The sequence below is a fragment of the Trachurus trachurus genome (genome assembly GCF_905171665.1).
Source record: "Trachurus trachurus genome assembly, chromosome: 9".
NCBI classification, from domain to species: Eukaryota; Metazoa; Chordata; class Actinopteri; order Carangiformes; family Carangidae; genus Trachurus; species Trachurus trachurus.
Window position 1 is genome coordinate 26,278,903 of NC_139895.1, and position 23,307 is coordinate 26,302,209.

General features: G+C 41.1%; 2 protein-coding genes across 2 annotated transcripts; one reads left to right on the top strand and one right to left on the bottom strand.

The window, feature by feature from the left end:
* Positions 1-4,008: 4,008 nt before the first annotated feature.
* On the bottom strand, positions 4,009-16,610 carry abhd17b (abhydrolase domain containing 17B, depalmitoylase; the record flags this gene model as incomplete). Its single annotated transcript, XM_083978232.1, has 4 exons — positions 16,103-16,610; positions 13,304-13,780; positions 4,645-4,824; positions 4,009-4,228 (listed from the first exon to the last, which is right to left on the bottom strand). The coding sequence occupies exons 2-4, from the start codon at positions 13,768-13,770 to the stop codon at positions 4,009-4,011; spliced, it is 867 nt and encodes a 288-aa protein (XP_083834358.1). The 5' UTR covers positions 13,771-13,780; positions 16,103-16,610.
* Positions 16,611-17,091: 481 nt separating this feature from the next.
* Positions 17,092-19,086, top strand: cUnh9orf85 (chromosome Un C9orf85 homolog). Its single transcript, XM_083979284.1, has 4 exons — positions 17,092-17,263; positions 17,384-17,490; positions 18,042-18,155; positions 18,701-19,086. The coding sequence occupies exons 1-4, from the start codon at positions 17,162-17,164 to the stop codon at positions 18,966-18,968; spliced, it is 591 nt and encodes a 196-aa protein (XP_083835410.1). The 5' UTR covers positions 17,092-17,161; the 3' UTR covers positions 18,969-19,086.
* The last annotated feature ends 4,221 nt before the right edge of the window (positions 19,087-23,307 follow it).

Below are 23,307 nucleotides of genomic sequence, written 5' to 3' on the forward strand. Positions count from 1 at the left end.
ATTTATGTTATGAGTAAAAGTAGAGGACGAATCCTGTAGCAGCAAGGTGCTGTACCACATCTTGATACCCTGGTGTATGCTTCTGCTGAAAAACAATCAAGCTGTTTATTCATCTAGCTACTCGTTTAGTTTACAATGGCAAAGTGAACAATTCAGTGTTTACTTGACCTGTGCGCTTCGATTTTCAGTCTAAGGTATGCTATGTGTGAGTTGGACAGGTCGACAGGTCATTTTCAGCTAGCCTACTATATCAAAGATACTCTACTACTGTAATCGAAAATTTCGAGGAATCGTGAATGGGTCACCAGGAGTTTTGAAGCGGCATGGACTGAGGGGCGGGGCTTAAAACTGGGCCACACCACCGCCTGCTGGTATGAAAGGGGAAATAATAACCTAGGTTTGGAGGCAGACGGGGACAAACAAGATCACAGAAGCTCTAATTCTAGCATTGTAAAGAAAAATAATAATATCACAAATACAGTAAGATATTTCTGAGTCTGAGATATACTCTCATACATTTTACACCTTACATAGTTATTGTAGTCATAATTTAGGATTTTCCTCAAAATCTATATTAATCCTCAATATTTTCCTCTTCTCATGCATAACTGTACCCGTCTATAAGCAGCATGGTCGACCTCTTCACCTTGAGCAGTATCAAGTTAACAGTTTGTTCCGGTCAGCCAAGACTGTTTTGAAATATTAGTACTTAGTATTAGTAAAGATAGTATTTGATATGGCAGTGTTATGTTGGACTTCATGACATGTACAGCTGTTTTAAGATCTCCATGTGACCAGAGAATTTATATTTATACTCAAGTATGAGATGTGAAATACTTGGGCACGATGATCACCCTGATGAAAGGAGCGCAGGGTGTTTTGTTGACCATAAATATCTGACTGGATTGTTATGGAGGAGCCAGTTTACATCTTTGTCCTAAAGATAACAGACTCACTCTCCTCTCTCGAGAACATGAGGTCTCCCTTCACAATATTCCTTCTATTTGTGGAGAAGTCTCTATTACACAGTATTGTGCCATCTTAATCACATATCAAATTGCCCATTGTTGTAGCACAAGATGACCCATCTCTACCTACAACAGAAATGCAATATTAGGAGGCATAACAGGTTTTCACTCCAATCAAAAGTTCAGTGACAAAAAGTGTTGCTCCTCGATTACCATTTTATTTTCTCTATCCATGTTAGAATTACTATATGAATATTGTTATTACATATAAGTTCCTTCTGTATTGAAATATGCTATACAAAAAATTAATCTAATCAAATCAGAGATGAAATTAGTCAAGGTGACCAGTACAAAGGTCAGCTGAGAAGCCAAAATCATGGCCTATCTTGGGCTTAATAGTTTTCATATCAAGATTTAGAGAAGTAAGAAATAACTACAGTTCAGAGTTGACAAAAAAATAAAATAAAATGTGAAAACAAAAACAAACATGACAACTTATCCAGTACAAATACTATTTACAAAGTGAAAATCAAAGAAAGCATAACCTTGTTTATAAAGACAAATGAGTCGTGAAAAAAGTAGTTGTCATAACAGCAGACCATCACCTGACAAACATCAGTTACCAATCCTGATCTGGATATTGGTCAGTCTGACAAACATCAAACTATCTTTGCTTCCTCTCAACCTGTAAGAAATCAGACCTGAAGGTTTACAGTAGCACCCATTGGCTTATTGATTAATTATCACTTAACAATATTCTACCTCTATTGTGAACACAGGTTCAAGTGTAAAACAGGAATTAACAATACCCATGAGAGAATGATAGTTGTGTTATACAGGCCAAAACATGAGAAACTAGCCATTTGTGGCATGCAGTAGCACTTGACATTTACTTTTCATTTCATTTCACCGACAGTGCCTTAATGGATTACCAGCTGGGTAATGCTTTGCTTCGCATCACTCAGCATTAAAAAGGGAAAAAAACAGCACTGGTTCAGAAATGTCATGCAGACTGAAAGACAAAAGTTAAGACAAAAACAAAAAGGAAAACAGTCTGTTGACCACGGAGGCCTTCAATGATGACCTGCTTACGCTCACATAACCTCAGACATCGGGCTGCACTCATTTTCAGCTCAAATATTCAAATGTAAAAGCTTGTCATGAACTTAAAATAAAACAGCCATATTCAAACAACTTTCTGAAGTGAAAATGAATCAACACCAGTTCAATAGTGGTCACCATTCAGTCTTGATTGGCATTAGTGGTATAAGTCTTGATCAGAGCACAAAGCTGCTGTCACAGTAGTTACATCTTTATCATATAAAAAAGACACATCTAGAAAGATCTGATACAGGTACATAAGTGAGGTCTGTAATAATAACTACATATATTATTATTTAACGTGATATCATCAGACCCAAAGACAGAGAAAACACTGTCAACACTGGGCTTCTTAACAGTATCATCTTCTAGCATCTAAACTATCTCAAGGCGAATACTAGTTTTCAGCAAAGAGGGGTCAGGTATCTTGTCTACAGAATGGTCCACTCTTTAATTTTCAGTTTAATGACTCAAGATAAGAGCATCGTGATACTGATCTTACACCAACACTTCAAGGTAAAACCCAGAAGTAATGAAGGTGTGAACATTATTTTATTGGCCAACAATATACAGCCTCTTACTGAGCTCCATCTTGCATCATATTTTTGTAGTAGATTATAACATCATATTGTACCATTTTAAGACTAAACAAAGTCGTGGTGACTGGATATACAGTACAGGCCAAAAATTTGGACACACTCAATGCATTTACTTTATTTTCATGACTATTTACATTGTAGATTCTCACTGAAATTCCACTAATGAACCCTGACAAGAATGAACCTGTGAAGTGAAAACCATTTTCAGGTCAGGTTCACCTCTTGAAGCTCATCAAGAGAATGCCAAGAGCAAAAAGCAGTAATCAGAGCAAAGGGTGGCTACTTTGAAGAAACTAGAATTGGTGGGGTCAGAGATAGAAGAGGAGGAGGAAGAAGGAGAGGAAGAAGAAAAGAGGAAAGAGAAGACTAAGAAGAAAAGACATGTTTTCAGTTATTTCACACTTTTTTTGTTAATTCCACATGTGTTCATTCATAGTTTTGGTGCCTTCAGTGAGAGTAAAGGAAACACATTGAATGAGAAGGTGTGTCCAAACTTTTGGCCTGTACTGTAGCTAAGAAAGCATTCAAGATGCTTCTTGATGTTATTTGTACTTCTTTGTGTGTCTAAGTCTGCAGTTGATTATATGAAACATTTGGCAACACTGGCACTACTAGGTAATATGTCAGTTTGTCTTGTACAGTTCTTCAGTGATAGCTGATACGTGCAAATATCATGAACAGTATAAAAAAATATAATCAACAGTAATCAAAAAGAAAAAATGTATGGTGACCACATTGTGTAGGACCAAACCTGACCTCAAAGTCAGATGGAGTTCAGTTGAATTAGTGAGGGTCAGGTCCACTTCGGGTCCAAGGTTTCTCAGGATCTCTGAAGCCTCTGGAGCTGAACAGAGGTCTCCATTGAGAACTGTGGACCATGTCCTTCTCAAAAGGCAGCAAAATGTGACACATACGCACACACGCGCACACACACACATACACATACACACACACACTCATATATAGCATATACACATGGTGTTGTCTGGGTACATGACTACCTCCTCTTTCATTCACACGTTTTCATGATGTGCAATTTTCAACATGATGAAAAAGAAAAACCAAGAGCAAAACAAACTGATGGGTAGTTGTGAGTTCACAGCTGCAGCATGTGGAGTGGACAGTAATGACAGGTGCTGGGCCAGGGTGAACTTGAGCTCCAAGGGGAAGAGGCGCCCATTGCCATAAAGTCAGCACGACAAAGACAAACATCACCTCCATCTGCATTAATCCACAAAATAAAAATTAAAAAAAGGAGTACCCCTTGTCCATCGCCCAACCTTTCCTGGAAGCTATTGTTTTCGTGGCTTCTTCCCTCTCCTCTCCCACCTCCCTCTCCTCTATAAGTTGACTATCTCATGTGCAACAAACTGTTTGAGTCTCTCCAGGTACTGTCCGTAGAGCTCCACGTCATTGTGTCCAGCCCCCTCCACCCAGAGCGGCTCCACAGGGCGCTGGCAGCGTTCATATAGTGCCAGGCCGTGGGAGAAGTCGATGACCTCATCCTCAGTACCGTGGATCACCAGAACCGGTGACGTTACCTTGGAAATCTTGTCGATGCTTTCAAGTTAGAAAATAAGGAAAGAGTAGTTAGACAGGGATGTCAGAATATACAGTCAAAACAGACTCTTCTTGCAGATAAACAAACAGGGGTGTTGCGTTGACTTACTGGGATCATGAACCCAAAATTAGCAATGAATGCAGGAAATTTACCAGAGCAGAGCTGGTTTGCTGACTGGCCACCAGAGGGAGCTACAGAATATTTAAGTAATGCAACTCAAACAATAAAACATTGAATTTAATTTAAACTTCTAGATTTTAACTCCATGTTTGTGAGCTTTTGTCTATGTTTTTCCTGATTCATTCATATAGTGTTTTTAAATGCATGGCATGCATATTGTTTTTCATGAATATCTGTGTATGGAGGCAGAGGGCCTTTCAGAGGACGTTGTTTGTCCATCGAGGACTGTACTTACTTTGGAAAAGCGTCAAAGCAATAGGTCTTCTTGGTGTCAGGGAAGGCCACTCTCATGCCAGAGGTGAGTGGGGAGTGGAGGATGACTGCAGCACTCTCATAGCGGGATGCCAGGTCCACAGAGGGCACGGTGCCGATGCTCTGGCCATAGACGATCACGCTCTCTGGCCTGATGCCATACCTGCCAGAAGGACAGAGAGTATCTGAATATCATGCTTTTGCTGATCATGGACAGGATGTTTATTCTACTAGCAGCCAGACATGTTTAGGTAAATTCTGTGTGCTCAACCAGAGGTTGGCAGGTACCCAGTTAGGCCTTTCGTAAATTATAAAAAGCAGCTTAGCTTGCAAAATAGAAAAGGCAAACGCTGCATTTTGGAATGCAATCTGAAGACTTGAAGATTATTTTCTTAAAATGTTTTTCATAGAATTAGGGAAACTTGTTAAAAAAAACAATCCTCTGTATAAAGTCTACCTTTTACCTGTCACACACTGCCAATTAGTCCCCCATCGTTCTCTTGTTTGTCCAACATGCTGCTTCATAAGCAAACATGCACCTGTGTGCAAACTGAGACCTACTCATACTCTATTATCGGCTGAGATGTCATGCCACAGTGACTCAGTGATTATAGGCCCTCCTAAAACAAGCTCACAAAGATGTGACACAGCCACGGCTCAGTGGTTTTCTGCTGCGTTTCACAGCAGATAAACAGACACGACCACCACTGAATCTAATGATTCAGTTAGAGGAAAGGAAATAAGAGGAAAATTAGCAGAAAGAGTGCAAAAGAGTCACACTGATACTAGATTGAGGGGGAAAGAGAAATAAAGAGAGAAGGAGAGAAGGAGAGAGAGGCAAAGGGAAGCAAAGACATTCCACAACTGATTATGAAGAACGTGACCCACTCCAGCAAGCGAGCAGTCAGCTGACGACCTGAAACCTAGTCAGAGCACACTGCATCAGTGTCTCCACTGCTGCACTGCTGGATAGAGCATAGTAAACAGTCACAACCAGCCTGACAAAATCTCTGCTCCACTCCATTATCAAAATTAGGAACACTGGCATTACAGGCTTAACAGTGCAGCCTCTGCAATTGCACTCCTATATTACACAGAGATGAACAATACTGGGACACCAAGGCTGACACCACACTGCTGTAATGAATTATCATAATTAAATACGGCACACATACACATCTAACACAAGCTTTGCAAAGGAATAATCTGCCTACTGCTACCAAGGGCAACAGACTTAAGAACAGGCCCATCCACTTGAGACAGTACACTGAAATATAGACACACAGGCAGTCTGGTTTGTAGACAGTCTTGGCTGGGAATATAGGATCTGTTTACTGCTGGTGGGTCAGCTGGCCTTAGCTAAGTATAAATAGGGGGGAAAATACCGACATGGCATGGAAAACTGACCGCTGGTTGTTGAATGCTACACTGATACGCAGATGAAATGCAATTCATGCACTGAAAGTTGATCTCAGAGATAAAACACAATGTAACTAATTAAAGGGAGATGGATGATAGTGAGGAGGAGAACATGTTTTTGTTTTTTAGAAAGTATATACTGTAGAAGATAGATGTGGCCCTAATATGAACCATCAGCTATTAAAATAAAAAAATCTGCCTAAAAGAGCATTTGACATTTCAAAGTAAATGCCACTATGCTTTTATAATTTACCACATCCATGGTGGAATCTTAATTATTTATCATCAAAATAAAAAGCCTCGTCACTCTTAATGCGACTCTGCTTTGGTCCAGTTTTGCCAAAGGCCATTTCTCAGAAATCAGCTGATGTTTACAGGAAGCTCTCTATACCATCAGTAACCTACTTGTCTGATAGCAATCACAGAGATTATAATGGAAAGAAAAAAGTGAAAACTAATCAATTTTGGCAGGTTCAGTACAGTGAGTTAACAGATGCTGTGAAGCAATCTGAGGGGACTGCCACTGTTCCCCACAGGTAGCAGGACAAGTCGCGTTTGATGGTTCAAAATGAAAGTCAAAGATGTGAGCTTTGTTAAAAAACGCTAACCACATGATGTCAGAACATAAAACTGATGTAATATCAATATAGAGAGGGTTTTTTGAGATTACTTGACATCATCAGTTATAAGGATACTGAATGCTAAATGCAAGGCTGCGCCAAAAATGTGAAAGTGGTAGAATGGAGCTTGAGGACACACATATAAACATAATAAAAAATGCAAGGCTTGAAGCTGTGACCTTCCACTGACAAGGTCACTCCAACTGCTATCCCACCCTGCCATGCTGGCAGCGAGATGGACTGCTGTGGTTTTTCCCTCACACGTTCAGAAAAGGCTGCGCAAAGAGGAGGACGATGGCAGTGCAGACCTGCAGCTGCACTCTAGTTTAAACGCCACCATGACAGGCTTCACCCAGCCTAGATCCCCACTCGGCACAACCCCCTGGCCTGGCCATCACTAGTCTACAATTTACTCCAATGCATTTCAGCTTGAACAGACGTCAAAAGGCCACAGCCAGCAGTGCTCCATGGTTACACCCCTCCCCCAAACCTTCATCAATTTAGGCTCCTGACACAAATCCAATCTATTATGCACAACATCCTCCCTCATTCCCCTGCTCTGTGTCTCGCTCCCTCTTGGCTGCCCACCTCTGAATCCCTGCAGACCAAAAATATTCTCATCTCATAGCAGTCACTGTGACTAATAGATATTTTAAGATATCCTGAACATATGTACAGGCATGTTTAACAGATTATAGTACCATCTGCACAACAGCAGGGGGATCCTTCACTGAAGCACTTCAATGCACCTTTAACCCATTTCCTTTCATTGAACGCTTGTTTTTTTGAGTATTGAAAAGAACCAGATGCCAGGATCCGTTTGCCATTCAGTGCTCACACACTTAAAAAGTCAATAGGCTAAGAGTGAATTAAATATTAAGACGCAATGACAGCATGTATATAACCACCATGCTCCTGTTGTTCTGTGGCATGTAAGGTAAATGATCACGCTCCAGCCGACAGACACAGCAGTCTTTGTCCACAGGATTCATCAGGCCAACTGCCACTGATAATTCAAGCAAGGAAAACTAAATAATCACAGACATTCGGAGTCGCCTCCCTGTGTGTGAGAATTTCTCCCCACTATTGAGTGTCTGAGAAGACGGATGGCAGTTTGATTTGGATCAATTAGATGATTGAACAGGAAGTGACACATTTTTCTTTCCCATTTGTTTTCATTGGCTACAGTGTGAGGAAGGCCTCGGCCTAAAAGCTCATTGGAAATTGGTTGCTAGGCTACCACTCAATATTAGACCAGCAGGATTGACTGCTGGCCCGCCTCCATCTCTGAGGGAAAAGAAAAAGATACAGTGCCACTCTGTAGAGAGAGAGAGACACACACACACACATCAAGCGGAAGTAGGCTCATGCCTCTGACCAACTTCGTCACCCTTTAATCTTCAAATAGTAGACCCCATCTGACACATTCCTCTGTTGTTATGATAATGGCAGTCGTGTGTGAATGTGTAAACACGCTGAGTCATATAACAAGTGAATCATCTGATCCACTCCCTGCTCAGGTGAAGGGAGTGTCTCACCCGCGATGGCTGAACAAAAGAACACAGGAGGATTGGCGCTGAGCAGTTTTATGTTTAGCCGTCATATGACTGTGGAGCTCAGTGAAAGCAGCCTACACAAGTTTATTAACAGTCAGGAGAAGGTGAATTTGCTTACTGCTGAATCACAGATAAGGAAAAAGAACACAGCATGAGACATGAGAAGAAGTAGTCATCAAGATCTGCGTGTGTTCAAAATGTCAAATGATCAAAAAAAAGAAGACACTGATTCTGTACAACAAGCAGAGAGAATGGGGGAGATGAGAGTCGCTCTCCTCTACAGGCTCTGCGTCTGATCCAACATGAGAGACATGCACGAGGGATGTAGGCAGCCGACTAATGTGAGGCCACGCAGTGAGGACGTTTGATGTGATAAACACAATCTAGTTGATTCATCTTCAGCAGGGTCAAAAGGCTGGGATGTACCCTCCTTCTATCACACACAGAGTCCATTAAGAATCTGGCACAGCTCTCAAACCATCAGAAACAGACTGCCGAGACACAAGTCAGAAATTATATAATAATATATTATATAGCCAGCAGTATTCATTATTTTGTGCGCAAGACTTCCTTCTTCATGTACAAGCATTCCCAATTTGAATGCTTAAAAACTGTCATTTTATTATCTTAGCATAAGACGTCGTAGCACTGGATGCACTTGATGAGTATAAACCCAAGTGCTTGTTGGGTTGACAGTGTCAGGGGTGTGTAGGTCGTGTTTGGCGGTGCTGACAGTTCTGACAGCAGGCCCATTACCATAATATAAATTGTGAGTGGAGAGACAGCGGACGTCTCACAGACAGAGACGGTGACATAGCAATAAAAGGAAGAAGTCAGACAGAGGCTTTTGTCAGTGATCAAGGTATCCCAACCACAAACTTTAAATTGACACTCATCATTTGGTTAAGCCAGTGTATGCAAATGATCCTGGGGATCCTTCAATTTTTCTGGCAGAGAATAAATAAACTTGTCTGTGCGACATACCTTTGTGTCCTGTGCACAAGTGAAGAAACCATATACGCATTATTACATAATGTGTGGGTCTTTCTTTAACCAGTGACAACATGTCAGTTCAATTCCTTACAAATGTCCATTTTCTTGTTTTTAAAGTCACAAATGTGTTAAAACATTTTATAAAAAAAGTCAAGCTATGCTCTCAAATGAGGAAACACTGTGGATCCTAGAGGGGGGATGTCATGACACGTTGGCATTTAGACTTGCAACTTGGCTTTTGAGAGTGTCATTGTTAAAATGTGTCAAGGTTTAGCCTTGCTGACAAGACATGTGGCATGTGTGGCATTCCCACACTGAAACTAACTCAAGGGAGAAGCAAAAACAAAATCCTAAAAATTTCAAATTGTCTCAGTATCTCAAACAATTCAGTATCTAGAGTTAGGGTCAGTATCTCTCGCAGTGATGGGCATCATACAGAGACCTAATGCTTTATCAGTTACTGTGAGTCTTTGCTCATACACCATGTAATTACCACTGTGTGTGAATGCATAACAAAGCCCTGCAGAGACAGAACAACAAGCACTCAGACATGTAAGCATGTACAACTCGTCTTACTGTGAGAGCCAGAGGGAACTCAGTCAAACTGTGCTGTGTGATTGTTAACCATGGGACTACAAGGCACGGGACATACAGCATGCAACCGAGTTGTGGCTTTTTGAATATCAAGCCAGTTCTGTGATCTTATGAGCCATTAATCAGATTTCAAACAAGATTATTCCATCATTTGCCTACAAATACATTTAATGCAGTGTCAGAGATGGATGTAGGGTCAATACCTGCTCTGTCCTTTTTTAATAAAACTGCAGATTAACATCATGGACAGAAGTAATTAGCTTTTCCAGCCAGCACATCCAGTAATACCACTAGACAAGTAGTTAAACCCTCTGGTCCGTATACTTGGCATTTGAAAATTAGGAAATGCCACTATTGATATGGATAATCATCTGAGTGCTGTAGCTCAAGGACAAATTTAACCTATTCAGACAATCAGACACTTTTACTGACCAATCACATGTCATCACATGCTAGATGCTCTGGGGATCTCACTATGATGAAATTAATCAAAAAAGGAATACTTTGAAAACATTTGCATATCACTACAGTCATAGTATGAATAACTCCACTCAACTATGGAATAATGGAAACCACTGAAATGATAAATGAGGTGTAGATGACAGACAGGGAAGATGTGTCACACCGTGCAAATTTATATCTAAACTATATAAGTGAGCTTTCATGACAGTAGCCACGTCTTGCCGCAGAGACAAATCACCAGGCATAATTTGATGAAGCGTCTGTTTTTCTCTGTTTAGATCAAGTGAAATCCCCGCACTAATTTCTGCACTTGTTGTCAGGACTAAGTGTGGGACAAAGGGATTCCTTGATCTACTGAAAAAGCTGGAAAAGAATGAAATTAAAAACACAAAAAAAGCTGAACAACACAGCAGTGCCAGTACTACTTCCTCTTTTCAGCAGTCTGGCCTGTGTAGAAAGAAGAAAAAAAAAAGAATGTGTTAGGCTAACACTACTCAGAAGGCCTTTGTTTCTTTTACTTCTTATTACATTTGAGCTCTGGTAAAACTTGGTGCAGCATTCCTGGAGGTGAAGCATACTAAATTAAAACACCAAGGACAGAGACATTTCAACATAAAGCACTGTATTTGAGTCTGTTTGCACACAGTGTTTTGTTTCCAGAAAAGCAGGTTCGTCTTCACAGCAGTGGGTTACTTCCTGCATACAGGAGCTTTATGATCAGGGGTTTCCTGTTTAGCTTGTCAGCTTCCTTATTTAAAAAGGACTTTATTTACAGAAGACCACTCTCTCAGTATAGATGGTGTAAAATGTAAAAGAAGCACTGACAGACACTCACCGGAATAGTCAGTAGATAAGAAACACTGACATTTTGTTGCCAGTTGCTGTACTAGTGATATCCATCTGCACTTTGAAATCTCTGCAGTGGCAACACCTTCATTTACCACAGAGAGAGCATACACCCACATCAGTATTGACAGGAGAGGAGCACTCCACACCAGTAGCCAAGTTTTTCTCTTTGTGGGTCGATTTAAGCTGCTTTGGCTCTTTTCTTCCGGCCTTTTCAGTTTTCCCGAGCCAACATTCCCCTTCTCCTCACTTAGTCATTTGTTTGTCTTCCAGCAGGAAGTATACAGAAACAGCCTATTGGCCTTCTGGATGAACTCGTTTCTACCCCATCCAGATAAACAAAAAAAAACAGAAATATGATGGACAGTTAATTTTCACACACATGCACAATCATATTCACACAGATAAACACTGACACTCCTCCTCCTTTTTGACCAGAACAGGTGTATGGCAAATTGGCAACAGTACGTCTTGAGTGCAGATGGAGCTGCCACTAGAGTTTCTCTCATTACTGATTCTGTCAACCATTTCCACTAGTAGACAATGTCAAAAATTGTGAAGAATGTCCATCACAAAAGTGTTATCGTCTAATTATTTGCTTTTCCCAATCAATAGCCCAAATCCTAATGGTATCTAATTTTTCATTGCATTAAATAATAGAGAAACGAGAAATTGAGGCCAGCAAAAGTTTGCTTGAGATATAACTGATCATTGTAAGGTGTCAATTCATTTTCTGTTGCTTGATGAATCAATTACTCCACTGTTCCGTGTACAGTATGTAGTGAACGTTTGTGGGATCCCAGAACAGAGGCTCCCTTGATGATTTAGCCCCAAAGACATGGTTGCACTAAGTGTGTGGTGTTACAAAAGGAGGAGATGACGAGAGTGTAGAAGACAATGAACAGATGGGAGGAAGTGAGGGACATGGGGTTAGATAGACTGACTGGTGAACACTGCTTACATGGAGAGAGGGGGAAGGGAATGGTGCTGAGAAAATGCATTTTGAGAAGCAGTAATAGAAGCAATATATATGTTTAAATGCAATGTAATTCAACAGCAATTTCCACTGTAAAACCACACTGAATCTGATTTACGATGTTATGATTTAGATAAATGCAAACATGACCAACAAGAAGAACCGAATAAATAACTTTTATCGACTGGGAAATCTCAGATACTGATCAATACGCAGTTCAACATACAGATACCGTCAATCAGTAGAAGTCGAATACAGCAGTAGACTGATAAGTCTATTCAAAGCCTACAGAGCAAAAAGATGCAGCAGAGCACCCACTCACACCTACATATGGCTGGCCAGCATGATCATAGAAATCACGCTCCTTATTATCGCCTACAAGAACATGGTGTCATCCCTACTAAACCTCCATTACTAGTCATCTCCACCCCTGGTTTTATCACGTCCAATCTCATCATCCCTCCACCCAGCTCCCTCTTCCACGTCTTCTTAATCACTCCTAACTCTTTTTGCTAGGCCATTATGTCATAATGATTTTCACTATCAGTCTACATCAGCCAGGCTTCCTCTCATTTTGTTTTAAATCTGCTTTCATTTCAGTGGTCTCCATTTAATTTAGCACCTACTGACACTCACCCCTTGGCTGCAGACATTCACAGTATAACAGAGCAAGAAGGTGGTTGTTGTTATTATTCACAACACCTCCCACCACCAATACAAAGCTGTCCATGAAAATTACACAAACAGAGATATATGGCAGTTTCCTTACTGTTGTTTACACAGCTGATTGCTTTATTTGTGACTGGATAATAGAGAGAGCAATGGGGACATTGTATCATCTTTGGCTACTTTTCTGTGTTGTGCTACTCTTACCTTAGGCTCTGGGTGATGACACAATATCCTGCAGACAAGTTAAAACTGTGCAATGCTTGTCAAGCCTCGTCTTCACCGCCAGTTACGGTTATTTTACTTCCAAGTAGAGATACTGTCACTAATTAGCATGTTCCGAGTGCCTGACAGATAAGAGACACACTTGTAAGGCTAATGCCTCCATTCCTATATAAACCCAGTTATGGGGTCTGTTTTGCTATTCAGTTACTGTAATTCCACTACCAATCAATACACCCCCTCCTTATCCACTCCTTCACGCATCATCACATCATCAGCTCTCCTTACCTTGAGCGGAGTGCCTGCCAGGCAGCATCTACATCAGCATACAGGTTCTTCTCAGAGGGTTTCCCAGAACTGGCCCCATAACCCGAGTAGTCGTACGAGAAGACATTGCAGTTGATCCGAGACCCCAGGCCAATGTAGAAGCTGCTCATCTGACCCAAGTCCACTGCATTTCCATGGGAGAATAATAGCGTGTAACGGGCGCTGGGCGAGCAGCGGACAAACATGCAGGCGATGCGGTTCCCTCTTGACGTGCGTGTCATGAAGCACTCGATGGCGTCCTTCTCCCGAGCCGAGTACTGCCAGTCAGCGCGCTCAGAGAGGTGCAGCGTCCACCGGCTGCCACTCTCGTCACACATGAGGCTGTAGGTGGGCTCTGGAGGCAGGAAGGCCAGCTTGGAGGCAATCTTACTCGGGCACGGTGGACAGCAGAACAGGCAGCATAGCTCGCTGAAGGATAGGTGATTCATCCTCAAAACACTGCGACAGGAAGAGTGAGAATGGTTAAAATAGAATTACACACATTTCATTAGTAGATTAAAGCCAAGAATGACCTTTGAAACTGAAGAAAGAGAGAAGAAAACAGATGTAATGTCATAACACAAGAGCATCAGCGGTGCACGGGCAAATGTGTGCCATACAGCTGCTGAATGATGTTCTCCCCAAGAATATAAACACTAGAAAAGCAGGGAGTTTCCAGGACTAGGGCCTAAAGTCAGGCTGCTGCCATTAGTTTTTAAATATACTATCAATCCCCCTCTTCAGTACACATGGCTCTCTTCAACCAGGATTATAAAAAAGAAACAGTCCTGACCCTGATTGAGTGTTTGTTCTCTGTCTGCCTCAAGGCTCCACAACCACTCAGACAGTATTGACTTGGAAGGCTTTTTTGTCTCCCCCTGTACCCTGTACCCTTACCCTCACCCTGACCCGAGGCTACTTCTTAGATATGACATATCTTAGACATGCTGCTGCCTCCATTTTTAGACCCTTAGATTGTGTTTACCCTTGACCCTGGAGGTTTATTACTCATTATAGCTACAACTCTCTCACCATAACATCCGCTATGATATGCTCTCCTCTCAGTGAGAGATGCAATAAGCATCGCTGTCTGTACATCTCTAAAGCCCTGTTTGGAAAATAACCATCATACATCTCTTTCATGTTGCTCTGAAACACTTCTCCACTCTCGACTTGCTCTAGCGATAGACTGGCTCCTCAGGTAACTTGGAAGGTTGTTGATTTTACATATTTGTACTTTAGATGTTGTGATTTACGATTTATGAAAACCTTGAATAAAATGGATATCTGTATGAAGATATAATTGCAGTAACCAGCAGTGGAGACTTTACACAATTTCAGGAATGCCCAGTACTTTTCTGATGTCATTTTCTAACCTTTGGGGAAACTACACGTGCTTTGCTCGAGGAAAAATGAATCATGATATCGGTTTATGACAGCGTGGGGAGACTTTTACACCATAATAAGAGCATTAATCCCTGGTATTACAGCTTTTCAATTACATCCTTGAGGCTATGTGATGATGACAGCATGAAAGAAGCAGCTTCTTTTTGCTCCTTTCTAACTGACAGCACTCATAAAGCGCTGTCAAGTTGAATGAGTTAAACCCTGTCATAAATTCTTGATTATTTTGAGGTGCAGTCTCATGATGTTACCATTGCTTGACATCATTGCTGTGAAGGTCTGGTTTTATGTTAGGAGCTGCATGTGAGTCCTGCACTCAAGTAAAACCATCTAAGAAGCAATTCTCTGGCAGTGTGTAAAAGCTATTTTCTGCAGGATATAGCAGCATGATACTGCTTTCTTTCATTTTAGCCTCTACAAGCTTTCCAGTTCCTGCTGCAGAAAGGCATCCAGCAGCATAATGCAGCCACCACTGCTTAAACATGGGGAAGCTGAAATTCTGCTGATGTGCAATGTTTGGCTTATATCAAAAAGTGGGCAGCCCAGTAATCTCAATATGGGTCGCAGGTTTTCCTCTTCTTCTTCTTTATTTCAGTTTGCCACATGGTTTCAGGCAAAAGCTAGCCAAGGTGTCATGTGAGTCTGTCTGTATGACAAAGGACCAAAGCAGCAGTTGTTGCCAATATCTTCCATCTCATTCATACACCTCTGGGCAAATTCAAAGGAGCTACAAATTTGCCATAGGCTTCTTGGAGGCCTCCACCACCAGCATTCCCCCTACATGCTTAATTTTCTATGCCCATGCCATGGCAGCAATCATTTCCCTTCATACATTCACTCACATCTGATCAGTCTTCACAGAGGATATTGTGCATCGTTTTTCAACAACCTGCTTTCTAGATTCAGGTGTGTTAGACCTAAAAATAACTTGTGCCAATTTGATTACATACAGCACAGGTGACTTTAATCATCTTAATTACTTGTGCTACTCGGGGATGACTTGGGGTGAGTACTTTTTTTAGAGCCGCTTGTAATCTATGAATACTACTTCTGCAGGATGCTGTGACATGCCATGGGAAACACGCAGAGGCGAAAATACATAGTGGACGCTATTTGCTTCCCATATTCCCCAAAATAGTCCATAATCCCCCAGCCACGGGGACAGGATGGAGACCGGCAGGGATTTATTGTAAAATGGTGGTGAAGGCAGCAGCAATGTGTTCAGTGAGATTACAGCGACCCTTGGCTGATTTGGGTTTGTGGAGGGTGGACACATTTTTGTTACCAATTGTGATGAGCCAATTAGTGAGCAACACTCTGCATGCACGTCTACGTGTGTTTCTCATGACGACTGGACGTAGTAAATGAGCACATTACCTGGAAAGGCGACTGGACCTTAGTTTAGTTTTCTTTCTATTTGGAGGTTGACAGCGTTTGCCAACGTCGCCGTAGTTAGGTGTCTATCTTCGCACCGAAGCCAACAAAGTTATCTTCTTCTCGACGCCAGGTGATTGACAAGACTATCCTCGGACAGATTATCCCTCTGTTCCGTGTCCTGTTTGTTTGCGATGTCACTCTCAGTGTGGATATCCCTCTTAGCAGCACAGATGTGACTTACTATTAGCTAACCGCTCCTCGTCCTCCGGTCCAGACAGCCTCCCAAACTGTCGTGTCTTTCTCCTCCGCTCACTTCTCTCAACATATGGTCCTGAATGATAACGAGGCCGATTCATTCAAAAGGTTCAAGTCTAAGCACTTCAACAGCGACATGAGTAGAATCGATAAAGATTAATAAAGAAAATTAATTAACTAAATTCTCGTCGCACGTCCGTGTTGTGTTGGTTGTCCAGCAGCTCGCGGCCAATACAGCAGTATCAGTATCCGAAACATCACCGCTGTAGCTGTGACTATCGCTGTGCTTGTTATCTTGGCTTGTAGGGGAGACTGTGACTGACAGCTCCCAGGGCCAATAGAAAACCGTTCGAAGAACCCTGCCCACCAATAGCGCAGAGTGTTGATATTTATGGGCGTGGCTTACTGACGCCGCAGAGTGGTGAGCTATGTGATGATTGACACGGAGGAGAACCAGTATGAGATTACTAGTCCGAGGGCCAGGCCAACCAGTGTCGACAGAGGAGTTTCTTGTGGGTGAGTAATGTGTAACTGTTTTTTAAAGCATGTTTACAAGAGAGTTGTTATTTTTCGTTATTATTATTATTATTTTTTTTACCACAGAAATGTTTCTTCCTTTGTATTTATGTATTTTAACCATAGACTGTATAAAAAAAAGTCCACTTTAATTTCAACGAATGGTTCAAGCTTTGACCTATGACGTTTCACGACGTACACGCACTACTTCCGGGTTAGCGAGAGCTCTGGCATGGTTGTTGGATTTGTAAATCTTCCTAACATGTGTAGCTAAAACGGACCAAAAGGATGAGTTCACAGAAAGGTAATGTGTCTCGGTCGCGAGGCCAGAAGCATCAAAACACCTCCGCCTACAGAAACGACAAGTACGGAGCAACTACTCAAGTGAAGGTGTGTGAACGTTTACGTTTTTGTTCGATCAGTGGGAGTTTTTTCGGCTTCTGCCATAGTTGCATGTCCACGACAATGTCCTTTATGTCATCCTGTTTCTTCATGTGATCCTAATTGTAGAAAGCAAATTCGAAGATTCATGATGGGCTCTGTCAACGCTGTAAGGATGTCCTGGAGTGGAAAGTCAAGTACAAAAAATACAAGTCGCTAACACAGGCCCGAAAATGGTAGGTGCACTGTCTGCACACATTGGTGTAGTACAGGAAAAGTATTCGTGTCCGTTTAAAAACTGCTCATGACTGTGCACACGTCTGAGCTGATTTCACCTTTTACACTACACAAGTAGCCTATATGTTCTAGTATATTATACGAGACGCAACAAAAACATATGAATCAACACATATTATAATTAAACTTATCAGTTAGTTAATTGGTGTGTTCATGTAAGCCACTTACATGTCACAGGTCCATGGGATTAGGTTAAACATAAGATTTTTTCCCTCCTTTTCTAACAATAATCACAATTTTGACTTTCCTCACTTTTATGAAAGACTTGCTTGAGTCCTCAGAAGCTTTTACAGAGAGCTAGGCTCTTACTGCAAAGAGCCACTGGTTATTTAAACCAGACTGGATGGATTTGACTCGCATACACACTTGCAGCAATTTTTTCAAATATCTTCTGCTCAAAAGGTAAACCTCAGCTTTAGTAGAACCTTTAGTCTGATGTAGTTGGTTTCAGTGTGGATATTGATGACATTCATGTGTTTCTTTCTTTCAGTGTCAAATGTTCTCAAAAGACTGTGAAAGATGCGTATCACATCATTTGTAAGGCCTGCGCTCTTCAGCAAGATATCTGCTGCAAGTGTGGGAAGAAAGAGGACATCGTTATTCCGTGAGTGCTCCTGTACCGTTAGAGTGTGTTTGTGTTGTGCATTTTGTGTGCTCACAGTTATCAACTTTTCTACTGACCTCAGAGAAAATTACTCTCTATCTCATGTAGCCAGTTTTATGGTTTTTGTATCCACATTTTCACTTAGTGACTCAGGATGAAGTCCTCCATATGACATGTCCTCACATTGCATGAGCATTAAATCACTGTAAGAAATGTGGTGTATGTACTTTATCCAGAGGCAGCATAAAGTTACATTTCATATGTGAAATTTGAATTTTTCATCAACCACATGCAGTGACTTCTATTGCAAGACTGACATCTTGTGGACAGGGAGATACATTACTGTTTCTTGAAAATAACTTGCTGCCAGCTTTTTAGCTCCAGTCCTTACAGCTCATCATCATTTTATGCAAATAACATCAATTTACGCTAAAGTGTCATTGTGTTTACTTCTTTGATTGCATTATGACACTGACAACAAAGGTTGACTTTTTTTCCTTTTGCTCTTGGCTCTTGCTCACTGTGATTTTTATCTCACCCTGTAGAGTAAATTCACATCTGGACAACAACGAACCAGAGGAGGAGGATGAAAACGAACCAGAGGAGGAGGATGAAACAACACAGAAAAAGGGACGTGGACGACGGAAGAAGGACATGGACAGCGATGATGAATACGATGACGATGACTTTGCTGACCTTGGGGATGAGGATGATGAAGACTTTGACAGTGATTCGGGTCCAAAAAAAACACAGAAGAAGTCTGTGGCACTCCCGGATGTGTCCCAAGTTAAACTTAAAGATGAAACACAGTGAGAGGATTTTTGTTATACCAAAAACCCCAGCATGGACATTCTAAAAACTTCCCCACCAAACAAGTTTTGTACAAGTATGATGTGATCACATCAAATTAACTGATGCAAATAAAGTAATATTGCTGCTCTGAAGCTGTAAGTTATTGTGGAAGTTAGGGCTGTTTTCTCTCTTTTTTAACATTTCAACTTCTGTTTTGCTTCAGAAAAGCTCTGAACCAGTTCCTTGCGCCGCTCTCTCTCACTTGACTGAGCAGGCAGCAGTGTCGCCCTTCCTCCCCATGCGCACTGCTTGTTTGCAAGTAGCCTATCCGCCTGTCAGTCACGGAGCAGCGGCCGCTTAAGAAGTTTGGTATCATCACCAAAGGAAATACAGGAGCACCAAAGAAATTAAACGTGAAAAGGGCCCTATTGAAAGGCTAAATTAACACTATTATCCTGCTATATAGGCATTCTTAAGAGATTCACTCATTAATTAGCCCACTGCTACATGTTTTGTCAGCGTGTCTGTGTCAGTTTACCACTGCTGAGAGAGAGAGAGACGTAGGTGTTTATTTGTAAAGTTTGACATATAGTATTATAAAGTGAAATTTCAACTAAATGTCAGTATGGTGAGAAGCTGGAAGTTGAGTAACAAAAGCTTCCAAGTGATTTAAGATGACACAACACTTTTTAGAGCAATTCAACAAGTGGAGGCGTTAAGTATTGGCTGCAAATGGAGGCAATTCAAAGTTTTTACACAGGCAAAGTAGTGTCCAAAAATGGTTTTGTGAGGTCATATCAAAAAGATTCACAAAAATTGGATACAATTCATTAAGTTAAAGGAGCATTATCGCAAATCCAAATTCTTAATTCGGCCACTAGATGGAGCCAGGCGGAGCATATCAGATATAAACAAGCGGGCAGCTGTCAGAGAGAGAGAGGAGCCTCGTTTAGTCCTCCCCTTCTCCCCCTCCTCCTCCCCCCTCCCCTCTCCTCCCTCCTCCTCCCTCCTCCCTCCTCCCCCCTCCCCCCTCCTCCTCCCTCACCAGGCTGAATGAACGTGCAATCGCGGGAAAGGAAAAAGAAAACTCGCTAGTGGAAGTGGCAGCTCTACTCGCGCACAACCACAACAACGGCAACAACAGCAACTGCAACTTCCTCCTACAAATGTATGATCGTTGGTGTGACGTGCAGACCGCAGTGGGACGATTCAGTGACTGTAAGCAGCCTAACACTGCTACAATACAATTTACTGTTGCATTTTTCCGGTTCGGAGGTCGGATTTGCGAGTTCCGAGTGCAATTGAACGCAGCAAGCGCCGGGCCGGCTTGGATCATAACAAAGACAAATGCTGCATTTGCCCCACGGACACTACACTGTTGGCGATTTTTTTTGTAAATTTAGTTATGGCTCCCCCCGACCCATCTTTTGCATATTTCAGTTTGTTTTATGCTATTACTGCTGTATTTGCGATAATGCTCCTTTAATTTTCCCAAATCTTGGCTTGGCTCAATTTCGGCATTGTACAGTCAAAATTGTCAGAGTACTAACCAACAGAATATGACATTCAACTTACATATTGACAATAACTATGTAAAATGATATTCAAAAGCAGTATGATAATGAATCTTTCATCAAGGTTTCATTCACAAGCTGCAATTTTCTTCATTACTTTTGGCTTCCTTTTACACTTCCTTACTTTGTCACTAGTTAACCTATAGTTACATGGGAACATTGCGTTCATGCTAAAATGAGTGTGTGATTGTGTCATTTATCATGTGGGGTGATACATTTGAAAAAATGTGGCAATATGTCAAGTTGTAGTTCCCCATTGCTCCCCATTGTATTATTCTCATTGTAGTGCTCTACTAAGTAAGAGTTGAAGTACTGTCATATGACTCTCTCAAAGTGATTCATGTATAAGCCGACTTGAGAGGGTTTGTACAACCCAGACACAGGCAACAAATCAGCAGATGCAGTAAAATGATTTATTTCAAATAACACAATTCAAAAACTCTCTGGATGGTGAGGTCATGGGTTAAAACCGAGGAGCAAAACCAAACAGTACAAAACACAGACAAAACTTGGGAACACAATAAAATGATGAATGACAAATCTCTGTTTGGCAACAGGACAGAAGCACATGGAAACACTGGGGAAACACAGCAGACAAAGTGACAAAGAGAAGTGGGTGCAGGGACTAAACACACAAAGCAGCAGGGTTAGATGGACACAAGTGAAGCGCAATGCTTGAGGTGGACAGTTAAAATGTGAAATACAAGGTTCACACAGTCATAAAATAGCTGATCAAAACAGGATGGTGATATTTTTGATTGAATGCATTTCTTTGCTCGACATGCGAAGCTAGCTAACTAACAATCCCAACTGGCTGAACCACGGTCACCAGTCGGTGATTTTTCATTTATCTTCCATCATAATATTTAAAGTTATAATATGTCATTAGCCTACACGAAGACACAAATAAGCTGAACAGATAACAGGTTTGGTGTGAGGCCCTATAAAACTCAAACAGGTGATGTTCAACACAACAAAGATCATTTATGGAAGTTCGTTGGTAATGTGGTGCCTAAAGAAAGAACTATTGAATTGTGAACATTTTTTTAAAATGTAGCCTACACTTAAACTGATATTTTTGCTGTTTATGTTTTCAAGTGGCTAAATTGTGTGTGTGTTTTTCTGTTCATCCACAGCAGTAGGTCTGTGTTGTTTCTTCTTTCCTCTTCTCAGTACTGTCTGGGAGCACTGACTTAAATCCACTACAGGTGTTACACTGACCATGGATGACCTCATGTCAGACAACCTGAATTATCTGTTCTTGGCACAATAGCATTAGTGCAGAAACTCATAATACAGTACCCCTTGGTCTCTGTGACGAATCATTTACAGCCACAGTTCAAAGGTGCTTAAAGTAAGTGCTGCATGTAATTGATAGCCTAACTACTCACTATACTGTAGGCATGTGTTGGAAGCTAGTAGCTACTTTATTATGAATTAAACTGTAGCTACTTTTTGTAGAGGTTGGTAGCCTAGTTCAGTTACATTTATATGTACACAAGGAAGTAGGCCTAGTTCATTTATTCTTAATATTATTAAAATAATAATAATAATAATAATAATAATAATAATAATAATAATAATAATAATAATAATAATAATAATAATAGGCTAGTTGTTGTTGTTATATGCATGTAGTTAAAGCAGAAGTAAGCGGAATGTTTGTGTTAATATAAGTCTTAAATAGTTATATCTACCGACAGCAATCACTAGAGTGTTTGGTCCGAAACATGGGTCTGTCAGTCACTCTGCTCTGCTGTAAGCCGAGGAGAAAACTTCTTGTATACTTCCTTGTATCCTACAACCTTTATCCAATGATATTCAAAGATTCTCAGTGGGGTTAAGGTCTGGACTCTGTGGTCACATTGGACCACATTTCCTTCTTGAAGAAGATGTGTCCTTCCAGTTAATAATGTGTTGGACAGTTCTTAACCCAATTAGTCTCATCATCTCCTTAGGTGTTTTATTTGTTTGATGAATGTCAATGTTAAGAAATTAGTCTGCATCAGTTAGGGTTAAATTAGTTGTTGCCAGCTGAAACATAACCATCCATGCCGCAATGGGAGGCTCTTACCTACTAACTTAGTTAAATCCAAGTGGTGACTTTTTTTTTGGACGGGCAGTAATAGGCTAGTATATAGTCCCCCCCCCAGTCGTCCTCAGAACTTGAACCCCTGAACAACCCTGGCAGCTAATGTCAATACCAGACAGTGCACAGTCACTTGACACCTAGTGGCTCATAAAAAGGCTCAGAGGGGGTGTTGCTCAGCAGGCATGCAGTCACAACGGTATCAAACCCTCCAAACCCTTCATGGCCATTAAGACAATATTGTTTACGAAATGAAAGTTGATATTCCTTGCACTCTCCCAGGAACAGTTGGGATTTAAAGTTTTGTGGTTTATGAACAATGAACAATTCGGCTGTTTTATTTATTTATTTTTAGCAAACCCAGTTAATTATTATGCACCATAAGTACAGTAGGCTATTTGTCCGTTTTTAGTTTTAGTTAAGTTTTGTTCTATTACCTTTTCTGTTTCTAAGTAATTATTTCTAAATTGCTTTAGTTGATCAAACTAGTTTTTGTAACTTGCTAAGCTGTGTTTTCAATGTGGCTTATCCATCAGTCGCCAGGATGTCAGCTGTTAATAAGAGAAAAACTCGATAAAAACAAGATACATTCTCTTGAGCTAGCTGTACAGTGCAATTTAAACAAAGACAGCTCACCGATGGAAAAAAAAAAAAAAAAAAAAACGCAACACACACAGACAAACACACCCTACTCTAC

Coding starts and splice junctions, on each gene's coding strand:
- cUnh9orf85 (XM_083979284.1), top strand. CDS start 17,162: ATGAGTTCACAGAAAGGTAATGTGTCTCGGTCGCGAGGCCAGAAGCAT. Junction 17,264..17,383: donor GAGCAACTACTCAAGTGAAG/GTGTGTGAACGT, acceptor TCCTAATTGTAG/AAAGCAAATTCGAAGATTCA. Junction 17,491..18,041: donor CTAACACAGGCCCGAAAATG/GTAGGTGCACTG, acceptor TCTTTCTTTCAG/TGTCAAATGTTCTCAAAAGA.